At 42.9% G+C, this 25,967-nt stretch overlaps 1 protein-coding gene across 1 annotated transcript; it reads left to right on the top strand.

Annotated features, from left to right (window-relative positions):
• Positions 1 to 1,172: 1,172 nt before the first annotated feature.
• tmed6 (transmembrane p24 trafficking protein 6) lies at positions 1,173 to 25,146 on the top strand. Its single transcript, XM_080188080.1, has 4 exons — positions 1,173 to 1,394; positions 9,245 to 9,371; positions 14,783 to 14,934; positions 24,212 to 25,146. Exons 1-4 carry the CDS (start codon positions 1,194 to 1,196, stop codon positions 24,443 to 24,445), a joined length of 714 nt encoding a protein of 237 aa, XP_080044206.1. The 5' UTR covers positions 1,173 to 1,193; the 3' UTR covers positions 24,446 to 25,146.
• The last annotated feature ends 821 nt before the right edge of the window (positions 25,147 to 25,967 follow it).

The following is a 25,967-nucleotide window of genomic DNA, read 5'->3' as shown; positions in this document are numbered from 1 at the left end:
CCTACTTTTATATTCAATCCCCCTCGCTATGAAGGCCAGCATCCCATTCGCCTTCCTGATCACCTGCTGCACCTGCAAGCTGGGTTTTTGCGACTCATGCACAAGGACCCCGAGGTCCCTCTGCACCGTTGCCTGCTGCAGTTTTTCGCCACGTAAGTGATAATCCTTCCTACCATTATTCCTACCAAAGTGGACCACCTCGCACTTGCCAACATTAAATTCCATTTGCCATTTCCTGGCCCATTCGCCCAGCCTATCTAGATCCTTCTGTAGACTCTCCACACCCTCCGCACAATTTGCCTTTCCCCCAATCTTGGTGTCATCAGCAAATTTCGACACCATACACTCGGTTCCCTCCTCCAGATCATCTATATAAATGGTAAATAGCTGAGGCCCCAGCACCGACCCCTGAGGCACTCCACTAGTCACCAACCGCCAATCCGAATAGCACCCATAACTAGATAGTTTTCCCTCCAAAATATATTAATGCCAAATCTTGACTCTAATATTAAATGCAAAAAGAATGTGATTATAACTTACGTTCTACCAACAACACATTGTGATCAAACAATGGCACAGTGGTTAGCACCGTCGCCTCACAGTGCTAGGGACCTGGGTTTGATTCTTGGCTTGGGTCACTGTCTGTGTGGAGTTTGCACGTTCTCCCTGTGTCTGCATGGGTTTCCTCTGGGTGCTTCAGTTTTTTCCCACAGTCTGAAAGATATGCTGGTTAGATGCATTGGCCATGCTAAATTCTCTCCCAACATACCTGAACAGGTGCCAAAGTGTGGTGACTTGGGAATTTTCACTTCATTACAGTGTTAATGTAAGCCTACTTGTGACTAATAAATAAACTTTAACTTTTAAAAGCCTTTGCTTTCCATTTGCCATTGACAATGTAGCCACTAACTATAAACTTTAATGCTCAGAAAAGGCTAAAGATAATTAATTTTTGTTTCAATCAGCAAATACTTTGAAGGAGAGGAGTAATGCATGCTTCAATATAAATTGTATAGTTTTCAGTCCAGCATTAGGATTGTTTTGGAAGAGGCTTGTTTAAAAATGTGTATTTCACAGGTGCAAAGGACATTAAGTAGAATTAATGTGTAGCAAAGATTAGATCAAAAAGTTAATCATTTCCCAAGGTGTAACTTTTCTGCTTACTGGAATTCTCAAGGCATCACTCTGGTAAAATGTCTGCACCAGGTGCTCTATTTGTATACATGTGTATTGTCCTGCTTCTAAAGGGAGGATGTCAAAAACCTGAGTCAATGAGCGGTTCTACATTTCGTGCTGCAGAACAGTATGACTTCGCCATTGTTATCGCAGGAGGTGGACAGGAATGTTTCTGGCATTATGCAGAAAAAGCAGGCTATTTTTACTTCAATTATGAGGTAGGATCATAATATGTTTACCCCTGATCATATTGTGCCTGTGAATGGTTGAACATAAGAACATAAGAAATAGGAGCAGGAATAGGCCATCTAGCCCTTCGAGCCTGCCCCGCCATTCAATAAGATCATGGCTGATCTGTCGCTGCTCAGTTCCACTTTCCCGCCCTCTCCCCATAACCCTTAATCCTCTCTCTTATCAAAAACCCATCAACCCGTGTCTTAAAAATATTTAGCGAGGCAGCCTCCACCACTTCAACGGGCAGAGAATTCCAGAGATTCACCACCCTTTGAGTGAAGAAGTTCCTCCTCAACTCCGTTCTAAACTGTCCCCCTTTTATCTTGAGGCTGTGCCTCCTAGTCCTACTGTCTTTTTTGAGCGGGAAGAGTCTCTCCACCTCTATCCTATCCATCCCATTCATCATCTTATACGTCTCAATGAGATCTCCCCTCATTCTTCTAAACTCTAACGAGTACAAGCCTAGTTTATTCAGCCTCTCCTCATAGCTCAACCCCCTCAACTCCGGTATCAGCCTAGTAAACCTCCTCTGCACTCCCTCCAAGGCCAAAATATCTTTGTGCAGGTGCGGCGCCCAAAACTGCACACAGTACTCCAGCTGCGGCCTCACCAATGCCCTATACAGTAGTACTTGAAAGTAAATGCTAGATGAATGCTAAATAGTTCAACATGTTGGGCAGTGCAGTGGCACAGTGATTAGCACTGCTGCCTCACAGCTCTTGGGACCCATGTTCAATTCCAGCCTCGGATCACTGTCTGTGCACATTCTCCCCATATCGACATGGGTTCCCTCCAGGTGCTCTGGTTTCCTCCCACAGTCCAAAGATGTGCAGGTTTGGTTGATTCGCCAAGCTAAATTGACCCTAGTGTCAGGGGGATTAGCAGGGTATATAAGTGGGGTTACAGACATAGGGCCTGGTGGGATTGTGATTGGTGCAGACTCGAATGGGCTGAATGACCTCCTCCTGCACTGTAGGGATTCTAAGTTATAATTTTAAAGGGAAGTACTACAGATACTGGAAATCTGAAATAAAAACAGAAAATGTTGGAAATACTCAGCAGGTCAGGCTGGAGAAAGAAACAGAATTAATGTTTCAGGTTGGTGATCTTTCACCAGAAGTTCTGGTGAAACTGCTTCTCTTTATTTTTTGTTTTTGTTAATAATTTAATATTAGGAATCAAGAATATTTTAACCTAATAATTTAATATTAGGAATTAAGGATATCTGAACTTATAATCAAGGATATCTCAGCCTATAATTTAATATTAGGAATCAAGGATATCTGAACCTATAATTCAGCTGCATCAAACCACATTATTATCAATAATAGCTCTCTCTCAGACAAGTTAAATAAGACAGAAGGACCACCAGCATCCACTTAGGCGCTGGAAGCAACAAAGGCACATGCCCCCCAATCAACCCTCACTAAATCAGAAAAGCTATCTGATGTATATTGGAGAATGACGTTAGGGATTGCCAAAGGTTTAAAACAACAGAGCTTTATCTACATGTGCGTGTTATCTTATATGACTGCTTCTTTGACTGTTTTCTGCACTAGGGGATTACGACATTACTTCTAATGAATGCATGAGCACAACAGAACTTCAATAAACTGAGAATTAAGACAAATACATAACATTTACCGCCCCCCCCCCCTTTCATGGAACGTTCTCAACAAGTTCAGTTATCAGTAAGTCAGTCACTATTGATAAGCCAGGCAGTCCGGAGGCTGTCAATCTTGGAATGGTTGATAGCGAACCACTAGTGTCTTCTTCTTTACACTGGTGGTAACCTCTGGCATTTTCACCTTTGCACAAAAGCCATCAATGGTGGGTCTGACTGGCACTGGCACTAAAGGTTGTCTCAGTGTCTGCAGATGACGTGTTACTTTCCTCAACAGTGTCCATTGGTGATGGGGTGGCAGAAATGTTCAGGTTACAAACTTGTCTGGCTGAATCTGGATTCTCAGAAGGTTCCGATTCCATCAGATCTGTTCCTCCAGCCAACAGTTGGTCAGCAGATCTCCTCCAGGTATCATCATCTCTGGCCTGAATAGTAGAAGAGATAGGTCCAGTCTGTGCAAGGATTCTGTTAGGAACCCATTCCTCTCCTGTGGAATAATTCCTAGCAAAGACTCCTTGCCCTTTGTGGAAACCTCTATGCTTTGCTTTCACACCATTCCATTTGTCCTTGTTGTTGCTGTTGTACAATTTGTTTTGTTTTCAGAGATTTCAATAGGTTGAATGCTGATAGTAGTTATCTCTCCATCATTAGTAATGCTGGAGAGTTCTTGGTCATGGAATGTGCAGTATTCCTATACGCCAGTAGGAATTTAAAAGCTTTAATCAGAGAACCTTATTCCCGGTTGCTGTCAAGGTATGTTTCATGGTTTGGACAAAATGTCCTGCTATTAGCAGGATGATGCAGTGTGGACTGAATATGTTGAATACCATTCTCTTGTTTATTTTTGAATTCTTGTGAAACAAATTGAGGTCCATTATCGCTTACCAGTTGTTCAGGAAATCCAAAATGATTAAATACTTCTCCTCGCTTCTCAATAGTCTCCTCCGATAAGGTAGGCTACATCATAGCAACTTCTGACCACTTAGTATGAGCATTGTTACTAAAAACATACGTCCTTCAAAATGTCCTGCAAAAGCCGCATGCACATATGGCCACCCTCTTCAGGCCATTCTCAAGCAGCAGTGCTAAGGGTGACAAGTTTCTTACCTCCGCACAGGAAGAACATGTTCTGATTTTCTTTTCAATTTCCACATCCAGTTCAGGCCACCAGAAATAACTCCTCGTTATTTCCTTCATACATACAATTCTGCAATGCCCCATATGTAACTTCTCTAGCAGTCACTTTTCCAATGGTGGCAGAATGATCACTTTGAAACCCCACAGAAGACATCCCGATTATACTGTCAGCTCCAATCTTGTGTACTATTGCATGTGTGTTAGTTCTGAGGTCTTCCCACACAATACCATATCTGTCAATTCTGAGGGTATCAGATCATTCTGAGTATGCTTTTTCACTTGTATTATCACAGCCTAAGGACGAATTATCACAATGTGCTAACCATTGCTGGTGTTACACACCTACACTGGATGGGTCCATCCTTTTGTGCAGCACGAACATTTCTCCTTTTGTTCTGTTTAAAAGCTATCTTGTTCTGGTTTGTTATGTTTAAGAACATAAGAACATAAGAAATAGGAGCAGGAGTAGGCCATCTAGCCCTTCGAGCCTGCCCCGCCATTCAATAAGATCATGGCTGATCTGTCGTGGCTCAGTTCCACATTCCCGCCCTTTCCCCATAACCCTTAATCCCCTCGCTTATCAAAAACCCATCAACCCGCGTCTTAAAAATATTTAGCGAGGTAGCCTCCACCGCTTCAACAGGCAGAGAATTCCAGAGATTCACCACCCTTTGAGTGAAGAAGTTCCTCCTCAACTCCGTTCTAAACCGCCCCCCTTTATCTTGAGGCTGTGCCCCGTAGCCCTACTGTCCTTTCTGAGCGGGAAGAGTCTCTCCACCTCTATCCTATCCATCCCATTCATCATCTTATACGTCTCAATGAGATCTCCCCTCATTCTTCTAAACTCTAACGAGTACAAGCCTAGTTTATTCAGCCTCTCCTCATAGCTCAACCCCCTCAACTCCGGTATCAGCCTAGTAAACCTCCTCTGCACTCCCTCCAAGGCCAAAATATCCTTGCGTAAGTGCGGCGACCAAAACTGCACACAGTACTCCAGCTGCGGCCTCACCAGTGCCCTATACAGCTGCAGCAAGACCTCCCTACTTTTATATTCAATCCCCCTCGCTATGAAGGCCAGCATCCCATTCGCCTTCCTGACCACCTGCTGCACCTGCAGGCTGGGTTTTTGCGACTCATGCACAAGGACCCCGAGGTCCCTCTGCACCGTCGCCTGCTGCAGTTTTTCGCCACGTAAGTAATAGTCCTTCCTCCCATTATTCCTACCAAAGTGGACCACCTCGCACTTGCCAACATTAAATTCCATTTGCCAGTTCCTGGCCCATTCGCCCAGCCTATCTAGATCCTTCTGCAGACTCTCCACATCCTCCACACAATTTGCCGTTCCACCAATCTTGGTGTCATCAGCAAATTTCGACACCATACACTCGGTTCCCTTCTCCAGATCATCTATATAAATGGTAAATAGCTGAGGCCCCAGCACCAACCCCTGGGGCACTCCACTAGTCACCATCCGCCAATCCGAATAGCACCCATTAACCCCCACTCTCTGCCTCCTATTTGACAACCAATCCTCTATCCGCGCTAACACCCTACCCCCAACTCCATGCCCCCTTACCTTCTGCAATAACCTCTTGTGAGGCACCTTGTCAAACGCCTTCTGAGAATCAAGAAAGACCACATCCACCGGCTCTCCTCTATCCACTGCCCTAGACACATCCTCATAGAACTCCAATAATTTTGTCAGACACGACTTCCCCTTAACGAAACCGTGCTGCGTCTGCTCTATCAAGCAATTCCCCTCAAGATGCCTTGCTATTTCCTCCTTGATGATGGATTCTAACATTTTACCTACAACAGATGTCAAACTAACCGGCCTATAATTCCCTGCCTTTTGCCTGCCACCCTTCTTAAAGCTTACTTAGAACTTGCTTTTTCTTCCAGGCAAGCATGCTCTATGTGTCCTTTTTTCCACAGATTTGACATATGTTGTAATACCTGCTTTCAGCTGCATCATGTCCTTGCTTTAGACACTGATAACATGTGCAAAGTTTGAGGTTCGTGGGTATCGATTGAACCTCCATTTTGTGCACTTGACTACATGAACCAATTGTTGAGCCTCTTTTGCAACTAGTTCTGTCAAAACAGCAATTTCTACGTCTTTTTCAGAGTAACTTTACTCTCTATTAGCCAACATTTATGTATTGTCTCACTGTGTAGTGCACAGACAAGTCTATCCTGAATAGTGTCATTCAGCACATGTCCAAACTTTCAATATTCTGCAAGTTTTTTAAGCTCAGCTATGAATTGCACAATTGGTTCCCCCTCTTGGTTTCTTTTGTGGAATCTGAAGTGCTCTGCAATCACCAAAATTCTCAGCAAAAAATGTGCTTGCAAAATATCTATGAGTTGTTCATATGTTTTGGTGTCTGGCTTTTCAGGTTGCGTTAAACTTCTGAGGTGATTAAATGTCTTTCTCTCCCATCACACTTGGGAAAGTGTGCATCCTAGTATCTTCAGTTATTTTGATTGCCTGCGCAAAATAGTCAAAACGTTCAGTATAGGAGCTCTATTGCTCCACATTTTCATCAAAGGGTCCAATGATGCTGAAAACTCCCACCATTTGCTCTGTGCAACTGTTTCCAGGAGCTACCTTAATTATTTTTTCATACAAGGCAAGAATCAGAGCTTCAGTTCTTATTTAAATCATCCAGCTCTATACATGCTCTGCAGCAAATTATTGCTACTCACACCCTCCTAGCCTGTCAGGTCTGGAACACATGTACAGAAGCTTTTTTTCTAACTTTCCTGTTCCAGGACTTTCTTGGCAAATTTCTTCATCTCAGGTAGCCAGCAGCGCCTTTTGTCATCCTCCTCGCCATTTTTTTGAATTGTATTTTGGAGAATGATGCTAGAGAATGAGAGGATGATTTAGAGGATGAGAAAGGGGACCTAGTGGTAGGGGATGGGGATATGGCTAAGGTATTGAATAACTTTTTTGTTTCTGTCTTCACGGAGGAGGATGTGAATAATTTGCCGGGTGATGGAAAGGTGGTAGGACTGGAGGGTCTTAATGACATTACTGTTACTAGAGAGGTGGTGCTCGACAGACTGGAGGGGCTGATTGTGGACAAGTCCCCAGGACCGGATGGAATGCATCCGAGGGTTCTGAAAGAAATGGCGGAGGTGATAGTGGATGCCTTGGTGGTATTTTCCAGACGTCGCTGGATTCCGGGGAAGTGCCGGAGGATTGGAAAACGGCTAATGTTACGCCGTTGTTTAAGAAGGGTGCTAGGCAAAAGGTGGGGAATTATAGGCCGGTTAGTTTAACGTCTGTGGTAGGTAAAATGTTAGAATCCGTCATTAAGGAGGAAATTGCGAGGCATCTTGAAGGGAATTGCTTGATAGAGCAGACGCAGCACGGTTTCATTAAAGGGAAGTCGTGTCTGACAAATTTACTGGAGTTCTATGAGGATGTGTCTAGGGCGGTGGATAGAGGAGAGCCGGTGGATGTGGTCTTTCTGGATTTTCAGAAGGCGTTTGACAAAGTACCTCAAGAGTTTGGTTATTGCAGAAGGTCGAGGGACATGGAGTTGGGGGTAGGGTGTTAACGTGGATAGAGGATTGGTTGTCAAATAGGAGGCAGAGAGTGGGGGTCAATGGGTGCTATTCAGATTGGCGGATGGTGACTAGTGGAGTGCCCCAGGGGTCGGTGCTGGGGCCTCAGCTTTTTACCATTTATATAGATGATCTGGAGGAGGGAACCGAGTGTAGGGTGTCGAAATTTGCTGATGACACCAAGATTGGGGGAACGGCAAATTGTGCGGAGGGTGTGGAGAGTCTGCAGAAGGATCTAGATAGGCTGGGCGAATGGGCCAGGAAATGGCAAATGGAATTTAATGTTGGCAAGTGTGAGGTGGTCCACTTTAGTAGGAATAATGGTAGGATGGACTATTACTTACGTGGCAAAAAATTGCAGCATGCGACAGTGCAGAGGGACCTCGGGGTCCTTGTGCATGAGTCGCAAAAACCCAGCTTGCAGGTGCAGCAGGTGGTCAGGAAGGCGAATGGGATGCTGGCCTTCATAGCGAGGGGTATTGAATATAAAAGTAGGGAGGTCTTGCTGCAGCTGTATAGGGCATTGGTGAGGCCGCAGCTGGAGTACTGTGTGCAGTTTTGGGCGCCGCACCTGCGCAAAGATATTTTGGCCTTGGAGGGAGTGCAGAGGAGGATTACTAGGTTGATACCGGAGTTGAGGGGGTTGAGCTACGAGGAGAGGCTGAATAAACTAGGCTTGTACTTGTTAGAGTTTAGAAGAATGAGGGGAGATCTCATTGAGACGTATAAGATGATGAATGGGATGGATAGGATAGAGGTGGAGAGACTCTTCCAGCTCAAAAAAGACAGTAGGACTAGGGGGCACAGCCTCAAGATAAAGGGGGGGCGGCTTAGAATGGAGTTGAGGAGGAACTTCTTCACTCAAAGGGTGGTGAATCTCTGGAATTCTCTGCCCGTTGAAGTGGTGGAGGCTGCCTCGCTAAATATTTTTAAGACGCGGGTTGATGGGTTTTTGATAAGAGAGGGGATTAAGGGTTATGGGGAGAGGGCGGGAAAGTGGAACTGAGCCACGACAGATCAGCCATGATCTTATTGAATGGCGGGGCAGGCTTGAAGGGCCAGATGGCCTACTCCTGCTCCTATTTCTTATGTTCTTATGAAAGTGCAGAGAGTCTAAAACGAAAGATCTTTATGTACAGGTATGCCTTCTGTTACATGGCTGATCCTTCTCTGCCTATTTCCCGCGCAAGGGACTTATGACCTCACTTCTGATGAATACATGATGCCATTAACACCACAGAGTTTCAGTAAGCTAATAAGAATTAATACAATTATATTAGCTGTATTGATTAGTACTTAATTAATTAGAACATTAGTAATGGTATTTCCCAGCAATAGGTGGCATTTTCTAAACAATGCAAATGGATTGATTGTGGATCAACTTTTATTGTTGCGCATTAATGCGTAATTACCGACCACTCATGGATGTTATAAGTAGCATTATCACAATGTATAATTGTGTCTTTCATATATTTGAAACTTCTCTTTAATTTCTAGGTTCAGTGGGTGATGGGATTACAGAATGATCGAGGTATCACAGCCACAGTTAATGCACCCACTGGATACTTGATAGATACGTCCAGTGAAGCAAGTGGCCAAATCAACTTCAAAACAAATGAATCAGGTATGTACTGCTATCTTATGTCAACTAACACTACAGGTGAGAAGTTGGTGATTGTGCTGTGTTAAATTTGTGTGTTTTATTCATACTGTCATTATGCCATTGTTACATAGAATTCATAGAATAGCTACAGTGCATAGGAGGCTATTTGGCCCATCGAGTCTGCACCAACCACACTCCCACACATGTCCTATCCCCATCATCCCATTTACCCTGATAGTCCCCCTGGCACTAAGGGACAATTTAGCATGGCCAAACCACCTAACCTGCACATCTTTGGACTGTGGGTGGAAACCGGAGCACTCCGAGGAAACCCACGCAAACACAGGGGGAACATGCAAACTCCACACAGACAGTGACCAAAACCAGGAATTGAACCCAGGTCCCTGGCACTGTGAGACAGCAGGGCTCACCATTGTACCACCATGCTGCCCTATATAAGATGACATAAAATTCAATATTTCATGCTGTAACAGGGTAACAAGATCATATAGGTTGTACTACTAGATGGCCTTCTAGATGGCCTGCTTAAAATTATTAAGAGATGCCAGGGGAACAAAGGCCCAGACTGCCTTAATGGGGGTGCTGGAAGGGGCAGGACGGGGCTGCAAAACACAAGTTCCCACTTATTTCATTCAAAGTGACCATTTTCTTACTTTTACATATTGGGATCTGTTTTGATTCAGTGGCATTAGTTGCTCCCATAAACAATCTGAACATCTTGTCTTTGCATGAGTTGGCTCACATTAGCTTATATTTAAGAACATAAGAAATAGGAGCAGGAGTAGGCCATCTAGCCCTTCGAGCCTGCCCCGCCATTCAATAAGATCATGGCTGATCTGTCATGGCTCAGTTCCACTTTCCCGCCCTCTCCCCATAACCCTTAATCCCTTCTCTTATCAAGAACCCATCAACCCGCTTCTTAAAAATATTTAGCGAGGCAGCCTCCACCACTTCAACGGGCAGAGAATTCCAGAGATTCACCACCCTTTGAGTGAAGAAGTTCCTCCTCAACTCCGTTCTAAACCGCCTCCCCTTTATCTTGAGGCTGTGCCCCCTAGTCCTACTGTCTTTTTTGAGCGGGAAGAGTCTCTCCACCTCTATCCTATCCGTCCCATTCATCATCTTATACGTCTCAATGAGATCTCCCCTCATTCTTCTAAACTCTAACGAGTACAAGCCTAGTTTATTCAGCCTCTCCTCATAGCTCAATCCCCTCAACTCCGGTATCAGCCTAGTAAACCTCCTCTGCACTCCCTCCAGGGCCAAAATATCCTTGCGCAGGTGCGGCGCCCAAAACTGCACACAGTACTGCAGCTGCGGCCTCACCAATGCCCTATACAGCCGCAGCAAGACCTCCCTACTTTTATATTCAATCCCCCTCGCTATGAAGGCCAGCATCCCATTCGCCTTCTTGACCACCTGCTGCACCTGCAAGCTGGGTTTTTGCGACTCATGCACAAGGACCCCGAGGTCCCTCTGCACCGTCGCCTGCTGCAGTTTTTCGCCACGTAAGTAATAGTCCATCCTACCATTCTTCCTACCAAAGTGGACCACCTCACACTTGCCAACATTAAATTCCATTTGCCATTTCCTGGCCCATTCGCCCAGCCTATCTAGATCCTTCTGCAGACTCTCCACACCCTCCGCACAATTTGCCTTTCCCCCAATCTTGGTGTCATCAGCAAATTTCGACACCCTGCACTCGGTTCCCTCCTCCAGATCATCTATATAAATGGTAAATAGCTGAGGCCCCAGCACCGACCCCTGGGGCACCCCACTAGTCACCAACCGCCAATCCGAATAGCACCCATTGACCCCCACTCTCTGCCTCCTATTTGACAACCAATCCTCTATCCACGCTAACACCCTACCCCCAACTCCATGTCCCCTGACCTTCTGCAATAACCTCTTGTGAGGTACCTTGTCGAACGCCTTCTGAAAATCCAGAAAGACCACATCCACTGGCTCTCCTCTATCCACTGCCCTAGACACATCCTCATAGAACTCCAGTAAATTTGTCAGACACGACTTCCCTTTAATGAAGCCGTGTTGCATCTGCCCTATCAAGCAATTCCCTTCAAGATGCCTCGCAATTTCCTCCTTAATGACGGATTCTAACATTTTACCTACCACAGACGTTAAACTAACCGGCCTATAATTCCCCGCCTTTTGCCTGGCACCCTTCTTAAACAACGGTGTAACATTAGCCATTTTCCAATCTTCCGGCACTTCCCCGGAATCCAGCGACGTCTGGAAAATAACCACCAAGGCATCCACTATCACCTCCGCCATTTCTTTCAGAGCCCTCGGATGCATTCCATCCGGTCCTGGGGACTTGTCCACAATCAGCCCCTCCAGTCTGTCGAGCACCACCTCTCTAGTAACAGTAATGTCATTAAGACCCTCCAGTCCTACCACCTTTCCATCGCTAACACCCGGCAAATTATTCACGTCCTCCTCCGTGAAGACAAAAACAAAAAAGTCATTCAAGACCTTAGCCATTTCCCCATCCCCTACCACTAGGTCCCCTTTCTCATCCTCTAAAGAACCAACGTTCACCCTAGCCAGCCTCTTCCTTTTTATATATTTATAAAAACTCTTGCTATCCTTTTTTATATTAAGTGCTAGCCCAGCTTCATAGCTTCTCCTACCCTCCTTTATCAACTTCTTTGTCAATCTTTGTTGACATTTAAACCTTTCCCAATCCTCTTCTCGCCCACTGCTCTTAGCTACTCTAAATTCCTCCGCTTTTAATTTAACACTTTCCTTCACCTCCTTCGTTATCCACGGCTTATTACCTCTCCTCCTACGGTCCTTTTTGACCATCGGAATAAATTTCTGCTGAGTACCAAGAAAGATCTCCTTAAAGATCCTCCACTGCTCCTCAGCAGACCTACCTTCCAACGGGCTCCCCCAGTCCACATTCGCCAATTCTTCTCTCATCCTACCATACTCCCCTCTATTCAAACAAAGGACGCGTGTCCGGGAACCCACTTTCTCCTCCTCCATCTGCAACAGAAACTCCACCATGCAATGATCACTCTCTCCAAGAGGATCCTTCACCGCAAGGTCCCTAATTCTACCCGCCTCATTACATAGCACCAGATCCAAGATAGCTCGCTCCCTTGTCGGCTCCAACACACACTGTTCAAGGAAATTATCTATTTGAATAATAGCAGAATTTGGGTTTGCAGTTTATGACTGCAGTTTATGAAACTGGATGGTCATGTGTTTTGCCTGTGTACTACTTTAACATGTCCGCAAGTAGATACAATGAGCACCTGGTAAGATGATCCAATATGAATTGATGCAGTGAGTGAATATGCAGAGCAACAGTTACATACAGATTTAATTGGTTCAAAGGGCAGAACTTCTCATCATATAATAAATCAAAAATAATGAGCATATATTTCCCCACCTTAATGACTCAACCGCCTTGACTTAAACAAAAGACGAAAGGTCATCAATCTGAAATGTTAACTCTGTTTCTCTCTCAACAGATGCTGCCTAACCTGAGTATTTCCACCATTTTCTGTCTTTATTTCAGATTTCAGCATCCAAATTATTTTACTTTTGTATTTGCAGCTTGTCCGCACTGGTGTTAGTAAGATTAATGCGTCCACCCTCTACAATATTAATGTGACTGGGGTGAAATTTATGGCACATGTCCACGTCCATTTCCTCCACATGATTTTATGTCATTTAATGCCTTGCTGGTCTCCCATCGTCAACTTTCCTTAAACTGTAGCTTATCCAAACTTCTTGCTCGTATTCTCTCCTGCACTAAATACCATTCAACCCTGTCTTCGGGGACTTGTATTTTATCATAGAATCCCTACAGTCCAGAAGGAGGCCATTAGGCCCATCTAGTTTTCAACTATTCTCCAACAGAATATCTTACCTAGGCCCTATCCCCATAACTCCACATATTTACTTTACCAATATCCCTAACCTCCACATCTTGGGCCACCTAGGAGAAATTTAGCATGGCCAATCAACCTAACCACGCACGATTTTTAGACTGTGGGAGGAAACCCACACAGACCACGGGTAGAAAATGCAAACTCCATACAATCACCCAGATTCCTTGCGCTATGAGACAGCATTGCTAACCATTGTGCCACCGCACTGCCCATTTTCTTCTAGTCCTTAAAGGCTGCAATTTTAAAAAATTCTTATGTTTAAATCTCTTAATTACCTCACTCTTCTTCATCTGCAATATCCTCAAATTTTGCAGCTCTCGTTAATTCTCTATTAGTTTGATTCTTGAGCAAATCCCTCCCCGTTTGCTGAAGTATAAATAGCCATGCTTTCATTTGCCCAGTCTTCATACCAAAAGAGAAAATGCTGAAAAATCTCAGCAGGTCAGGCAGCATCTGTAAGGAGAGATAAGAGCTGACGTTTTGAGTCCGGATGACTCTTTGTGAAGGCTAAAAGGCATAGGAAGTGGAAGATATTTATACTGCAGGGTAAGGGAATGAAAGATGAATCAAAGCCACAAAAACCAGGAGAAAAGACTGCAATTGCAGTCCACAGAGAGAATAAAGGTTGTGAATGGCCAAATGCAGAGAAGTTAAAATGAGAGGGTACGCTGTGGAAGATGAAGATGTTGGGGGGTGGTGACGGGGGCGGGGGGTGGTAATGGATGCGACAGAGATAAAATTCAGAAAAGGGGAAGCAAATGGGAGAAAAGTTAAGGGAAGGGGAATAAAGTAGGGGGAAAGAGTTGGGAGGAAGAAAAATGAAGAAAGACAATAAAAAGGTAGAGAACAGTAAAAAAAATTTTAAAATACAGTGAAAACAAAGGGGTTAAGGTGGGTACAACTAATCATCTGGAGTTGTTGAATTCGATGTTGAGACCAGAAGGCTGTAAAGTCCCTAGCTGGAGGATGAGATGCTGTTCTTCCAGTTTGCCTTGAGGCTCACTGGAACACTGCAACAAGCCAAGAACAGTCATGTGGGCATGGGAGCAGGATCATGTGTTAATTTGGCAAGCAACCGAAAGGTCAGGGTCCTGATTGTGCACAGATCGAAGGTGCTCAGCAAAGTGATCACTCAGTCTGTGTTTGGTCTCTCCGATACAGAGGAGACCACATTGGGAGCAGCGAATGCAATACACCAAATTGGAAGATGTGCAATCCTAATGTTGTGATATCTGTACATGTTCACCATCTTTTTCTGTTTCTTTAATGCACCCCCCTCCCCACCTGGCTTCAAACTTTCTTCTTCAACTAAGCTTTTGATAACTCTTCCTAATATCTCCTCCTTTTGCTTTCTGATTAGTCTTCTGTGAAATGCCTGTATGATGTTAAAGGCGCACCTACACCCAAATGTTTGTTGTTACAGAAAGTGTTTTTAATAGTTAAAATTGTGTGGCATTTCATGAACAATCAGATTTTGATTTCTTCCAGGTTTTTATCAACTTTGTTTGAACAGCTTTTTGTCACACTTTGGATCAAAGCAGGTCTTTATTAGTTTTGGAGTTTACTATGATGGTTTTAGTGAGAAAAAAGTAGAAGATAAAGAAAAGCGTCAACTGAATGACACACTTTCCACTATTCAGGTGAGAAACATTGATCAGATTAAGACATTAACAGTTTTAATTCTATTTTACAACTGTCCGTCCCTTCAAAGCAATGAGCTGCCACTTTTGTTCTCTGATCAGCCTTTATTCCTTGCCTGATGAACTAAGAATATAAACCTACTGATCAGTGCTATAGCTGTCTTAAGCAGTGACATTGGATGAATTAGAACAACTTTAAGGTAACAGGCACCAGATTTACAAACATTAGTGAAGGGCCATCCTTTATGAATTTTGAATGGGAGAAAGATACTTGGAATGCTCAATGTCTAATTTGACAATTAACTTAAACTTAGAAAGTCAGGAGGGAGGTGGTGGCATTGTGTTTATCAGGAAAACAGAGGTAATTTTTAGTGATCTATATTTGTATTGTTAAATATTAGAAATAGAATCTAGATTTAAGTGGGTTTAATTTAATATTTCTGTTTAAGGAAGGGTAAACCTATAGTTAGATTCATATTAGACAAAGGTGTTTGCATCTGGATGTTTTTGGTTTCAAAAAAAACTGTGCTTCTATTTAACTTAGAGAGGGTTATGGTAAACAAGCTTTGAGAACTTGACTTTGTTGAACAACCAGGGCCTCCTTTAGGTAGGAATGCTTTTTGAGTTTAGTTTTACTTGAAGCCATTACATTGCAGATAAGTAGTGAGAGAGAAGGCAGCTTTCACAGTCCTGCTAGACACTCTCAGCTTTACTAGAAGAAAAGCCATACCATGGAATAATGGTTAATAAAACAGATTCTGGAAACATAAAGAACAGCTAATTAAGGAAACTATAGAAATCTATAGAAACCCTATGATGCAAAAAGAGGCCATTCAGCCCATTGCATCTGCACCAACTCTCCAAAACAGCACCTTACCCAGGCCCATCCCATTCCCCTGCCCTATCTCTGTAACCCAGGCGTTTATCATGGTTAATCTACCTAACATATCTTTGGATACTAAGGGAAAATTTACAATGTCCAATCCACCTAACCTTCACATCTTTGGACTGAACAAGGAAACCGGAGTACCCAGAGGAAACTCACAGACATAGGGAGAACATGCAAACTCCACAGAGACAATCACCTAAAACTAGGATCGAATCTGGGTCCCTCCCCTGAGGCAGTAGTGCAAACCAACCACTGTGCCACTGAAATGAAGAGAAACTGCTATGCATCCAAACAGGTGCCAAAGTGTGGCAACTTGGGGATCTTCACAGTAACTTTACTGCAGTGTTTAATGCAAACCTACTTATGACACTAATAAATAAACTTTTAAAACTCTTTTTTAAACTCTTGTCTTCCCAAGTCTTGTGGTTTTCACTGGAACTGTTTTTGAAGCTTTCCAATCCATAGATCAGTTGCAGGGCATATCAAAATCCATGGACACCTTACCCATGTTGCCTATGTGACAAAATTGGTTACTCCTGCTTTTGCTGCTGTCTGATGACGAATCGTTGCAAACTGGCAATTTTGCTATTGATGTCTTGGGGTCTCTTCTGAGTGATCTTGTCCTTCTGCCACAAGACTAAACATTTTTGTTCCATAAAGTAGCTACACCAATGAGCTGTTGCTCTGGACTCGTTTGATTTGCCCATTTAAGTGAATACCATATATATGAAATGTATTTCTGGTGACAATGTGACCATTCCAATGATTTTCATGAACCCATTCTGATACATTCTTCTTAAAGTCAGGCAAGTGGCTCGTATTTGTTCTCGCTGTGCATTTGGCCTTGGACATCTTCTTCCATTCTTGCACCAGTTTTTCACTAACACTGAATCTCCTCACAACAGCACATTGATTTGACAGGTTAGCAAATGTGATGATTTAAGCTTGAAACCAGCTTTGTACTACATTCTCTGTTGCGAGAGAACCCATTTCTGTTCGTTGTTTGCTACGTGGGGTCTGCTCTGTGTATCTTCTTGGCGACATTGCCTGTTTTGCCTGCTTGATTTCTTGCACCTATTTTTTTACCAGATGAGTAAAACATGCACTTCCGAGATGAAAAATCAAGGCTAACTCCTAAAGTAAGCATAATATTTTTTGCAGAAAAGGGAAGATTGACCTTCATGCAGAATATAGGCCAAAGCGTAACTTTTGGCACCAAAAAAGAATGCCAGGTTAACTTATAGGGCATGATCTATGTTGCTTACCTGAACTTTGTAACTCAAACTTTAGGTGTACACTATTTGTATTGCAGAAAACAAAAAATGTACGTCAATAAAAGCAAGGTTCTCGCTTCCTAAAATAAGAAAACATTATTTTACTTTAGAATCAGATATTTTAACTAATTTTATTTACTTTTGTAACTCACTATTGATAGGCTTTATGACTTAAAAATGGAATACTGTAATATAAATGGTTAACAATTATGCTAATATATGACTTAGATTATGACTTAGATGACTTATGTTACTAGAGAGGCGGTGCTCGACAGACTGGAGGGACTGATCGTGGACAAGTCCCCAGGACCGGATGGAATGCATCCGAGGGTTCTGAAAGAAATGGCGGAGGTGATAGTGGATGCCTTGGTGGTTATTTTCCAAACGTCGCTGGATTCCGGGGAAGTGCCGGAAGATTGGAAAACGGCTAATGTTACACCGTTGTTTAAGAAGGGTGGCAGGCAAAAGGCAGGGAATTATAGGCCGGTTAGTTTAACGTCTGTTGTAGGTAAAATGTTAGAATCCATCATCAAGGAGGAAATAGCAAGGCATCTTGAGGGGAATTGCTTGATAGAGCAGACGCAGCACGGTTTCGTTAAGGGGAAGTCGTGTCTGACAAATTTATTGGAGTTCTATGAGGATGTGTCTAGGGCGGTGGATAGAGGAGAGCCGGTGGATGTGGTCTTTCTTGATTTTCAGAAGGCGTTTGACAAGGTGCCTCACAAGAGGTTATTGCAGAAGGTAAGGGGGCATGGAGTTGGGGGTAGGGTGTTAGCGCGGATAGAGGATTGGTTGTCAAATAGGAGGCAGAGAGTGGGGGTCAATGGGTGCTATTCGGATTGGCGGTTGGTGACTAGTGGAGTGCCCCAGGGGTCGGTGCTGGGGCCTCAGCTATTTACCATTTATATAGATGATCTGGAGGAGGGAACCGAGTGTAGGGTGTCGAAATTTGCTGATGACACCAAGATTGGTGGAACGGCAAATTGCGCGGAGGGTGTGGAGAGTCTGCAGAAGGATCTAGATAGGCTGGGCGAATGGGCCAGGAAATGGCAAATGGAATTTAATGTTGGCAAGTGCGAGGTGGTCCACTTTGGTAGGAAGGACTATTACTTACGTGGCGAAAAACTGCAGCAGGCGACAGTGCAGAGGGACCTCGGGGTCCTTGTGCATGAGTCGCAAAAACCCAGCTTGCAGGTGCAGCAGGTGGTCAGGAAGGCGAATGGGATGCTGGCCTTCATAGCGAGGGGGATTGAATATAAAAGTAGGGAGGTCTTGCTGCAGCTGTATAGGGCATTGGTGAGGCTGCAGCTGGAGTACTGTGTGCAGTTTTGGTCGCCGCACTTACGCAAGGATATTTTGGCCTTGGAGGGAGTGCAGAGGAGGTTTACTAGGCTGATACCGGAGTTGAGCTATGAGGAGACGCTGAATAAACTAGGCTTGTACTCGTTAAGGTTTAGAAGAATGAGGGGAGATCTCATTGAGACATAGAAGATGATGAATGGGATGGATAGGATAGAAGTGGAGAGACTCTTCCCGCTCAGAAAGGACAGTAGGACTAGGGGGCACAGCCTCAAGGTAAAGGGGGGGCGGTTTGGAACGGAGTTGAGGAGGAACTTCTTCACTCAAAGGGTGGTGAATCTCTGGAATTCTCTGCTCGTTGAAGTGGTGGAGGCTACCTCGCTAAATATTTTTAAGACGCGGGTTGATGGGTTTTTGATAAGCGAGGGGATTAAGGGTTATGGGGAGAGGGCGGGAATGTGGAACTGAACCACGACAGATCAGCCATGATCTTATTGAATGGCGGGGCAGGCTCGAAGGGCTAGATAGCCTACTCCTGCTCCTATTTCTTATGTTCTTATGTAGATGATGTACCACTGACATCAGTCAGTCATATGTTAAACACTGTCTCTCTCTTGGAATACCATGTCCAGTAGCAGCATGCCTATTGTATCACTGGTTTAGTGCATGGAATACAACATGGGTTCTGGGTATCCATCAAACCAGCCAGATGAATTTCCCTTCAGTCCACAGAGGCTTTGGTCTGGAATTTTCAATGAGTAAAACACACAGGACATAAGTAAACACTGTTACAATACAGAAACTCAGGGAGCAATTTTTGGTGTCCACACATGTGCAATTAAAGGTGGAAATCCAGGTGACGCTGACAGCTATACTCTGCTCCGAGGTACAGTGTGATAATGCAGTGATAAATGTGGCATTGGAATTGCTGCAGTGGTATTAAGTTGCTGTGCTTGTCTACTAGATCCACGCTAAAAATAGTAAAACATTTAGGGCTACTGCATTGAGGAGTGAGTGAATTATTAATGGTGGAGGTGTTAATTACTGGCAAGTCACCTTGAAAAAATACTGTTTAAGTGTGAAGTCCCAATCTTGCAGGATAAAATTAGTGTTGGAGATTTTTTTGACAGGATTAAGGATTTTTTTCTGTCTTCCTCTTTTATCTCTCTCCTTTATTCTCATCTATATTTCCCAATATTTATTTCACTCTCTGTACATAATTTAATTGAAATTTATATTTCCTGCTTTATTCATCATGGTTTGGATCTGTGTGGCTCAGCGAGGATTTTCAGTTTGATTGGTTGAAAACCTTCATTGTGGCCTTTGCACCTTACACTTGTCACAAATGCCTTTCAGGTGCCTCTGAACTGAAAAAGCTGCTGGATTGGGCAGCAGACAGCGAGATGAGGAGCAAATGCCATTCCTCTGCCGTTGAGAGAAAAACCTGGGTCATTAGGTTCTCCCAGACCTCACACTTTTGACAGAAACATCCCTTTTCTTCCCTCTCCCATCTCAATCAAATGTGACATTCTCTTCCTTCTAAACTTTTTAAGTTGGTGCTGTTCTTCCAAGTGGTGTTTTTCACTTTAATTTGAAACTCTGCACTTATACATAAGCTGTCAGCATACAGAAATAAAGATTCTACGTAGTCACACAAGTCTATGTAAAGTTCTGGGGCAAGGTTGCAAAATATTGATTTCTGAGACTGCTGAAACAATGACAGGCTGAAGAAACACTGACCATCAATGTGAGATGCTGATGGTTGGCATATCTTAAGCATCATCACCACCAGATGGCAATAATAGAGCAGCATCCTGTTACTAAACATGTTTAATGCATCATTCGTTTGAACATGGTAACAAAACTTTCTGAATCAAATAATTTAATGGATTGAAGCTTATTGTATGTTCCAAAGTAAACAGTTTAAAACCTGAAAACATATTTATACTCACAAGTTGCTGTTTGTACAAAGCCTTGCTTAAGACCTGAAGAGAAAATGGGGTCGTTATCATTTTGTGGTGCTGGAGGGTAGTAATGATACAAAATATGTGAAATCGAATTGGCTGCTGAGGATACGCAGCACCTGGTCTTCAGTGTCAGTATTATCAGTGGAAGTGAATATTAGGGGCAGAATATAACGGGGTGGCTGATCCACTGCTGCCCACTTACTGCCATCTCCTGAGAGCAATTTCCACCTTAGTGAAATCCACTTTCAGTCAAGAGGAATTATCAATAACATCATTTCTGCTGCAACGTACTGATTGAAAAATGTAGGCAAATGTTGGAGCTAATCTGCACACTTTTAATCCCACAGACAGCATTAAATTCAGTTAATTTATTTTTGGTGAGATTGATTGAAAAGATGGTAACACACCAGAAGAATTCTGTGCTTTTCTGTGATTGGTGCCATGAGTTATTTTCTTAGCCACCTGATCCACAGAAACTTTAGTCACCCCAAACTTACCATCTCCAATGCTAATTTTTAAAAAAATATTTGGTGTTAGGTTTATAAGCGTTGCTATCAAGGCCAGCATTTATCGCCATCCCTTGAGATCTCCTTCTCCAAACACTACAGTCAGGTACATATAAACATACAAATTAGAATAGGGGTCCACTAGTCCTTGAAACCTGCTCCGCCATTCAATAAGATCATGGTTATTCTGATTGTAATCTTAATTCCGCTTGTCTGCCTACCCTGAATAACCTTTCACCCTCCCTTGCTTATCAAGAATCTATCTAGCTCTGCCTTAAAAATATTGAAAGACTCCGCTTCTATCACCTTTTGAGGAAAAGAGTTCCAATGAGTGACTCTGAGAGAAAATATTTCTCCTCATTGCCGTCTTAAACGAGCAACCTCTAATTTTTAAATGGTGGCCCCACATACTAGATTCTCCCACAATTCCATATTTTCCTCATAATCCTAACTATAATGACCCATAACTTCTGGCAAGCATCTTCAGATAAGAGATGCTTGGATGAGCGCTATGTAATTCAATTAGGAGCAGCTCTTTGCCTGGAAAGCATCAGAGCATGATGCCATCCTGACAACTAATTCATTCTTGCAGGTAAAGAATGGTTTCATTTCCTCAGAAGCCGACTCATTTACCTATCCTCTAATTATTTTGTCTCTCATTTTGGACAGAAACGGATCTCAATTGGTCCAGTTCTTGATCTGCTTTGCCATGACTGGTAATGTGTCTAAAAAATTTAATTCATGATCAATTCTTGTGATACTGGAGTACAGTATCACAGTTTCTTGAAAGGGTAGGAGGCTAAGAGCATCTGCATTTTGCTATGTATGTTTTAGGTTGGTGTTTGAAAGTATACCCATAGGTGAACAGTGTTAACGTCGATCACTGAATTCTTCCCCATGCGACCAGAAGGATAGCCTTGTCCTCTTTGAAGAGATGCAAAGCGGTTTATGGTCAGAAACAGTGGTACAGTGTCTACCATGGTGAAATTTCTTGAAGTGGAGATGCCGGCGTTGGGCTGGGGTAAACACAGTAAGAAGTCTGACAACACCAGGTTTAAGTCCAACCGATTTATTTGATAGTAAACTCACAAGCTTTCGGGGTTTGTCCCTTCATTAGGTGAATGGAGAGTTCTGGCCTCAGGCACTCACCTGATGAAGGAGTGGCCCTCTGAAAGTTTGTGCTACCAAATAAACCTGTTGGACTTTAACCTCGTATTGTGAGACTACTTATTATGTCAGAAGAGGTACCCATTGTTGCAGTTTCTGTTAACATCAATCCTGTGGAAACATCTCGGACAACAGAATTATCCTGCTCTACAAGGAAAACCCCTCAAAGGCTCAATTTATAATTGTCCAAATCATGTACATAATGTTTGGTTAATATTTAGGACTGAGTGAATTAGTTATTGAAGATTGTGTAAAGGATTTAAAGGGGGAGGGGATGTGATGATTGTCCCTAAAGGGCAACACAGCTGAGTAAAGGTCACATGGCCTGTGTGACCAATCGCAACTCGGTGTGGAACTATCCCATAGTGAGAGAAGCTCCTAGGCAGAGTCATTTTGGGAGATAGCTACAGCCATAAAGCTGCTTTATAATTCTTTTTAAAAAAAATCTTTCGTGTTCATTAATGAAGTCTGTGTGAGTGCATCTTTGCACACACCCATTCAACATTTGTAAGCCAAGGCACCAACTGTTGATGGGCCATTTGCCAGTGAAGTGTTTTGCAGGTGACCCTAAACGCACTGGGGTAACCAGACAGTAATTATATTTTCTGCCCATTCCCCCATTCCCCCCTCCTCCGACCCCCACAGGATACTAAGATAGTAGGGGAATTTTTCTATGCATAGGGAGGTGGGTTTGAATGTATACAAGTAGTTAAATTCCCTAACAAACAACAATCAACAGCTTTTTCCTCAGCCACATGCTGCTCCATAGGACAAAAGGTTTGGTCACTGAGATCCTGCTCAAAGGAGGCGAGGCCCCAACACAAGGTCTACAGGCAGAGAGAAAACCAGCTCTCTTGACATGCATGTCTAAACAACATTGTCTCCAGAGATACGGATTTTCATGACAGGTCATTGTTAACATTTGCAACCTCCTGGAGTAAGGCTTCCTTCCCAGTTGGCCAAGTGGGCACACATTGCCAGTGGCCCTCAGAGTTCATGTTCCTGGAGGGCCACCATCCAGCATTTCAAGCTGTGTGCTCTTTCCTATAAAGAGAGAAAACAGATTTGTGAATGTTAACAATGGTTTGTGTGGGTACCATCGAAAGACAACATTTGTGAAGAGTATCTGTGAAGAGAGGGTACGAGAATGAAGGTGTATTGGCTGCTCAGGTGGGGGTGCCTGGAGAGGAATGAATGCAATTGTTTTGTTCTGGCTGCTGTGTAAGAAAACACACAGAATGGAAAAGTCAGTGGGCTTGAAACCTAAAAGTGTTATGCCACTCACCTTTCCCACTCTCCTGGGGTTCTGGATCTTCTTGGTGCACTCATAGAATCATAGAAACCCTACAGTGCAGAAGGAGGCCATTTGGCCCATTGAGTCTGCACCAACCACAATCCCACCAGGGCCCCTACCTCTTTATCCCTACATATTTTACCTGCTAATCCCTCTAACCTATGCGTCTCAGGACACTAAGGGGCAATTTTAGCATCACCAATCAACCTAATCTTTGGACTGTGGGAGGAAACCAGAGCACTCAGAGGAAACCCACGCAGACACAAAGAGAATGTACAAAGTCCACACAGACAGTGACACAAGCCAGGAACTGAACCCAGGTCACTGGAGCTGTGAAGCAGCAGTGCTAACCACTGTGCTACCGTGCCGCTCTGTCTCCAGGTAGAATGGACCACACTGGTCTTACTGATTTATCTGGCCACATCCATCCACTGTTGCTTGATTGGAAATATCGTCTTCTTCTGCCAGTACTAAGGAAAGATCACCTCATGCAGCCCCTGAATAAGGTTTCCAGATAAGAATGAGAGTCCCAGGGAGCAGCCTTTCCTGGTCTCCTCACATCTTTATGGTCGCTGTCATCTCAAAAAGTCAGTTTGAATTATTGTAACACATCCTGGGGTAGCTTCAGTTAGAAACCCTTCCTTTGATACATCCAGTGCATCATCCCGCCAACTCCCCTAGATTGTCTGGACATGTTATGCAAATGCTCCAGTTGCCAAAACGTTTCTGCTCCACAAATGGTCCCATTATTTCAGCAGGAACTAAATTCAGAAAATTCCACCCAATGTCTCAGCTGTCATCTGCCTATTCATTGTGTCAATTATTATTTTAAATTTTGTGCCTTGCATTTAACAACATTTCTCTTTTTCCTTCTCTCACAGGACACTACTATCAAAGTACAAAACTATGTCTTCCATATGTGGAGATTTTACAACTTTGCCAGGATGCGCAAAGGAGCTGATTACTTCATTGTACTAGCAAGCAATAACTATGTGAATTGGTGGTCATTTGCCCAAAGTGTAGTCATTATTTCATCTGGTGTTTTACAGCTTTATTTTCTGAAGCGCCTGTTTGCTGTAAGAAGTACCACTGAAACTGAAAAACCCAGATGTTAGGCACAGTTATATCGAAGGGATATGATAGTGTTAATACGAGTGCATTATTTAAAAAAAGACAATTTTTAATTCAGTTTTATCCTTTTATCTCATTCATTTTTCAAGGACCTGAAAGGAGTCACTTGCCTAATTTAATTCATCCACTTGAAGTTGAACTTCTTAGCTCCATCAAACAATAAGGTTAATCTACCCACAGATAGTTAACTACGCTTGACAGAAACTTGTAGATGTTATTTTATCACTTTAATAGATCATGGATATATAAAATTGCTAACTTCTGATTATTGATTGCATTCAAATTTTGAAAGTGATTCACTTTTCAGAGGTAACACTTCAGCAAACTGCATGGACGGAAATCACAACCAAAATGTTTATTTATCTTTTTCTTCCATGCCATGTTTAACCCATTTTCTAGTTCATGATTTCCCCCTGCCAGATTAAAATTTTGTTTAGATTTATAAATATATCCTCAAATTACCACTGACTGGTTTCTGATGTTGAATTGTTCCAAGTTTATTATATTTTGTATGTTTACTGAATGAAGATAACTCAAAGCCTACCAACCCAGTATCAGTGTACTGGAACTTTATGTTATGCCATGTAAGCACCTGTTTTTAAAAGAAAGAACATGTTGGTCATAAAAAAAAGTCATTCAAACTTTTGGGGGACTTTAAATAAAGAAACCGGTCTAAAAATTCAAATGTGTCTTTTCCTGGGCACACTGAGACATTCTTATTGTTTACAGAACAATCGTAGGAATTAATCATCCAATAGCTGAGTGACGAAATGTACCACAGTGGCACTCATTGATTTATGAAACTCATTGCTGCAATAACTTATAGAAACACCTACCTGATACTGTCATTTATAAATTTCTTAGTAGATAGGTGTTCAAAGTATTTAACATCAAACTATTTAACATCAACTATTTAACATCAAACTGCATGCAACTTGGAATTTTGCAAGACTGAGTACTCACTGTACTACTTATAAACATCGAGATGGAAAAAATTATCACTGCGCTTCCCTCAAATGGTTGTAATATTCTCCTGGATTGAGCAATTCACTTAATGCCATTATCCCGCCTTTTATCTGTAACCCTGCAAATTCTCCCTTTTCCTAAAGAATGTTCAATATGCACTGTGTTTTCATGGAGCACCACAAAGTTCATATCTAGTTTGTCTCTTGTTTTCCAATGAATTTCATAATTATCAAATTACACAGCAGGTCTATCAACAATGTGCAGAAAATAACTTAATAACTTGGGTGTGGACAATGGAACTCAGTTCAGGATGGACCTGTTGTACATTTCCAGCATTTTCTTTTCAGTCAGCATTCCAACACTTGCTCCTTTTTCTTATCTCTGCTTTTAAAAGTGAATTGATGTTGATTATAGGGAGACATATAAACTCACTTAAGTATTCAATTTTTACGTAGATTTGTTTGTGGAATTAGCAAGGTATACAAAAGAATATTACACCAACATGATAATCAGTATGCCATCAGAACCCTGTATTAATTG

Source organism: Carcharhinus amblyrhynchos, chromosome 4 (genome assembly GCF_965287045.1).
Source record: "Carcharhinus amblyrhynchos chromosome 4, sCarAmb.v2.hapA, whole genome shotgun sequence".
In the NCBI taxonomy this organism is placed as follows: domain Eukaryota; kingdom Metazoa; phylum Chordata; class Chondrichthyes; order Carcharhiniformes; family Carcharhinidae; genus Carcharhinus; species Carcharhinus amblyrhynchos.
This window is presented reverse-complemented; position numbering and strand designations above follow the sequence as displayed.

What these genes read in the sequence shown, in the direction of transcription:
- tmed6 (XM_080188080.1), top strand. Translation starts at nt 1,194, where the DNA reads ATGTCTGCACCAGGTGCTCTATTTGTATACATGTGTATTGTCCTGCTT. An exon ending in ATTTTTACTTCAATTATGAG is followed by an intron (nt 1,395 to 9,244) that starts GTAGGATCATAA and finishes TTTAATTTCTAG; the next exon opens with GTTCAGTGGGTGATGGGATT. An exon ending in CTTCAAAACAAATGAATCAG is followed by an intron (nt 9,372 to 14,782) that starts GTATGTACTGCT and finishes GATTTCTTCCAG; the next exon opens with GTTTTTATCAACTTTGTTTG.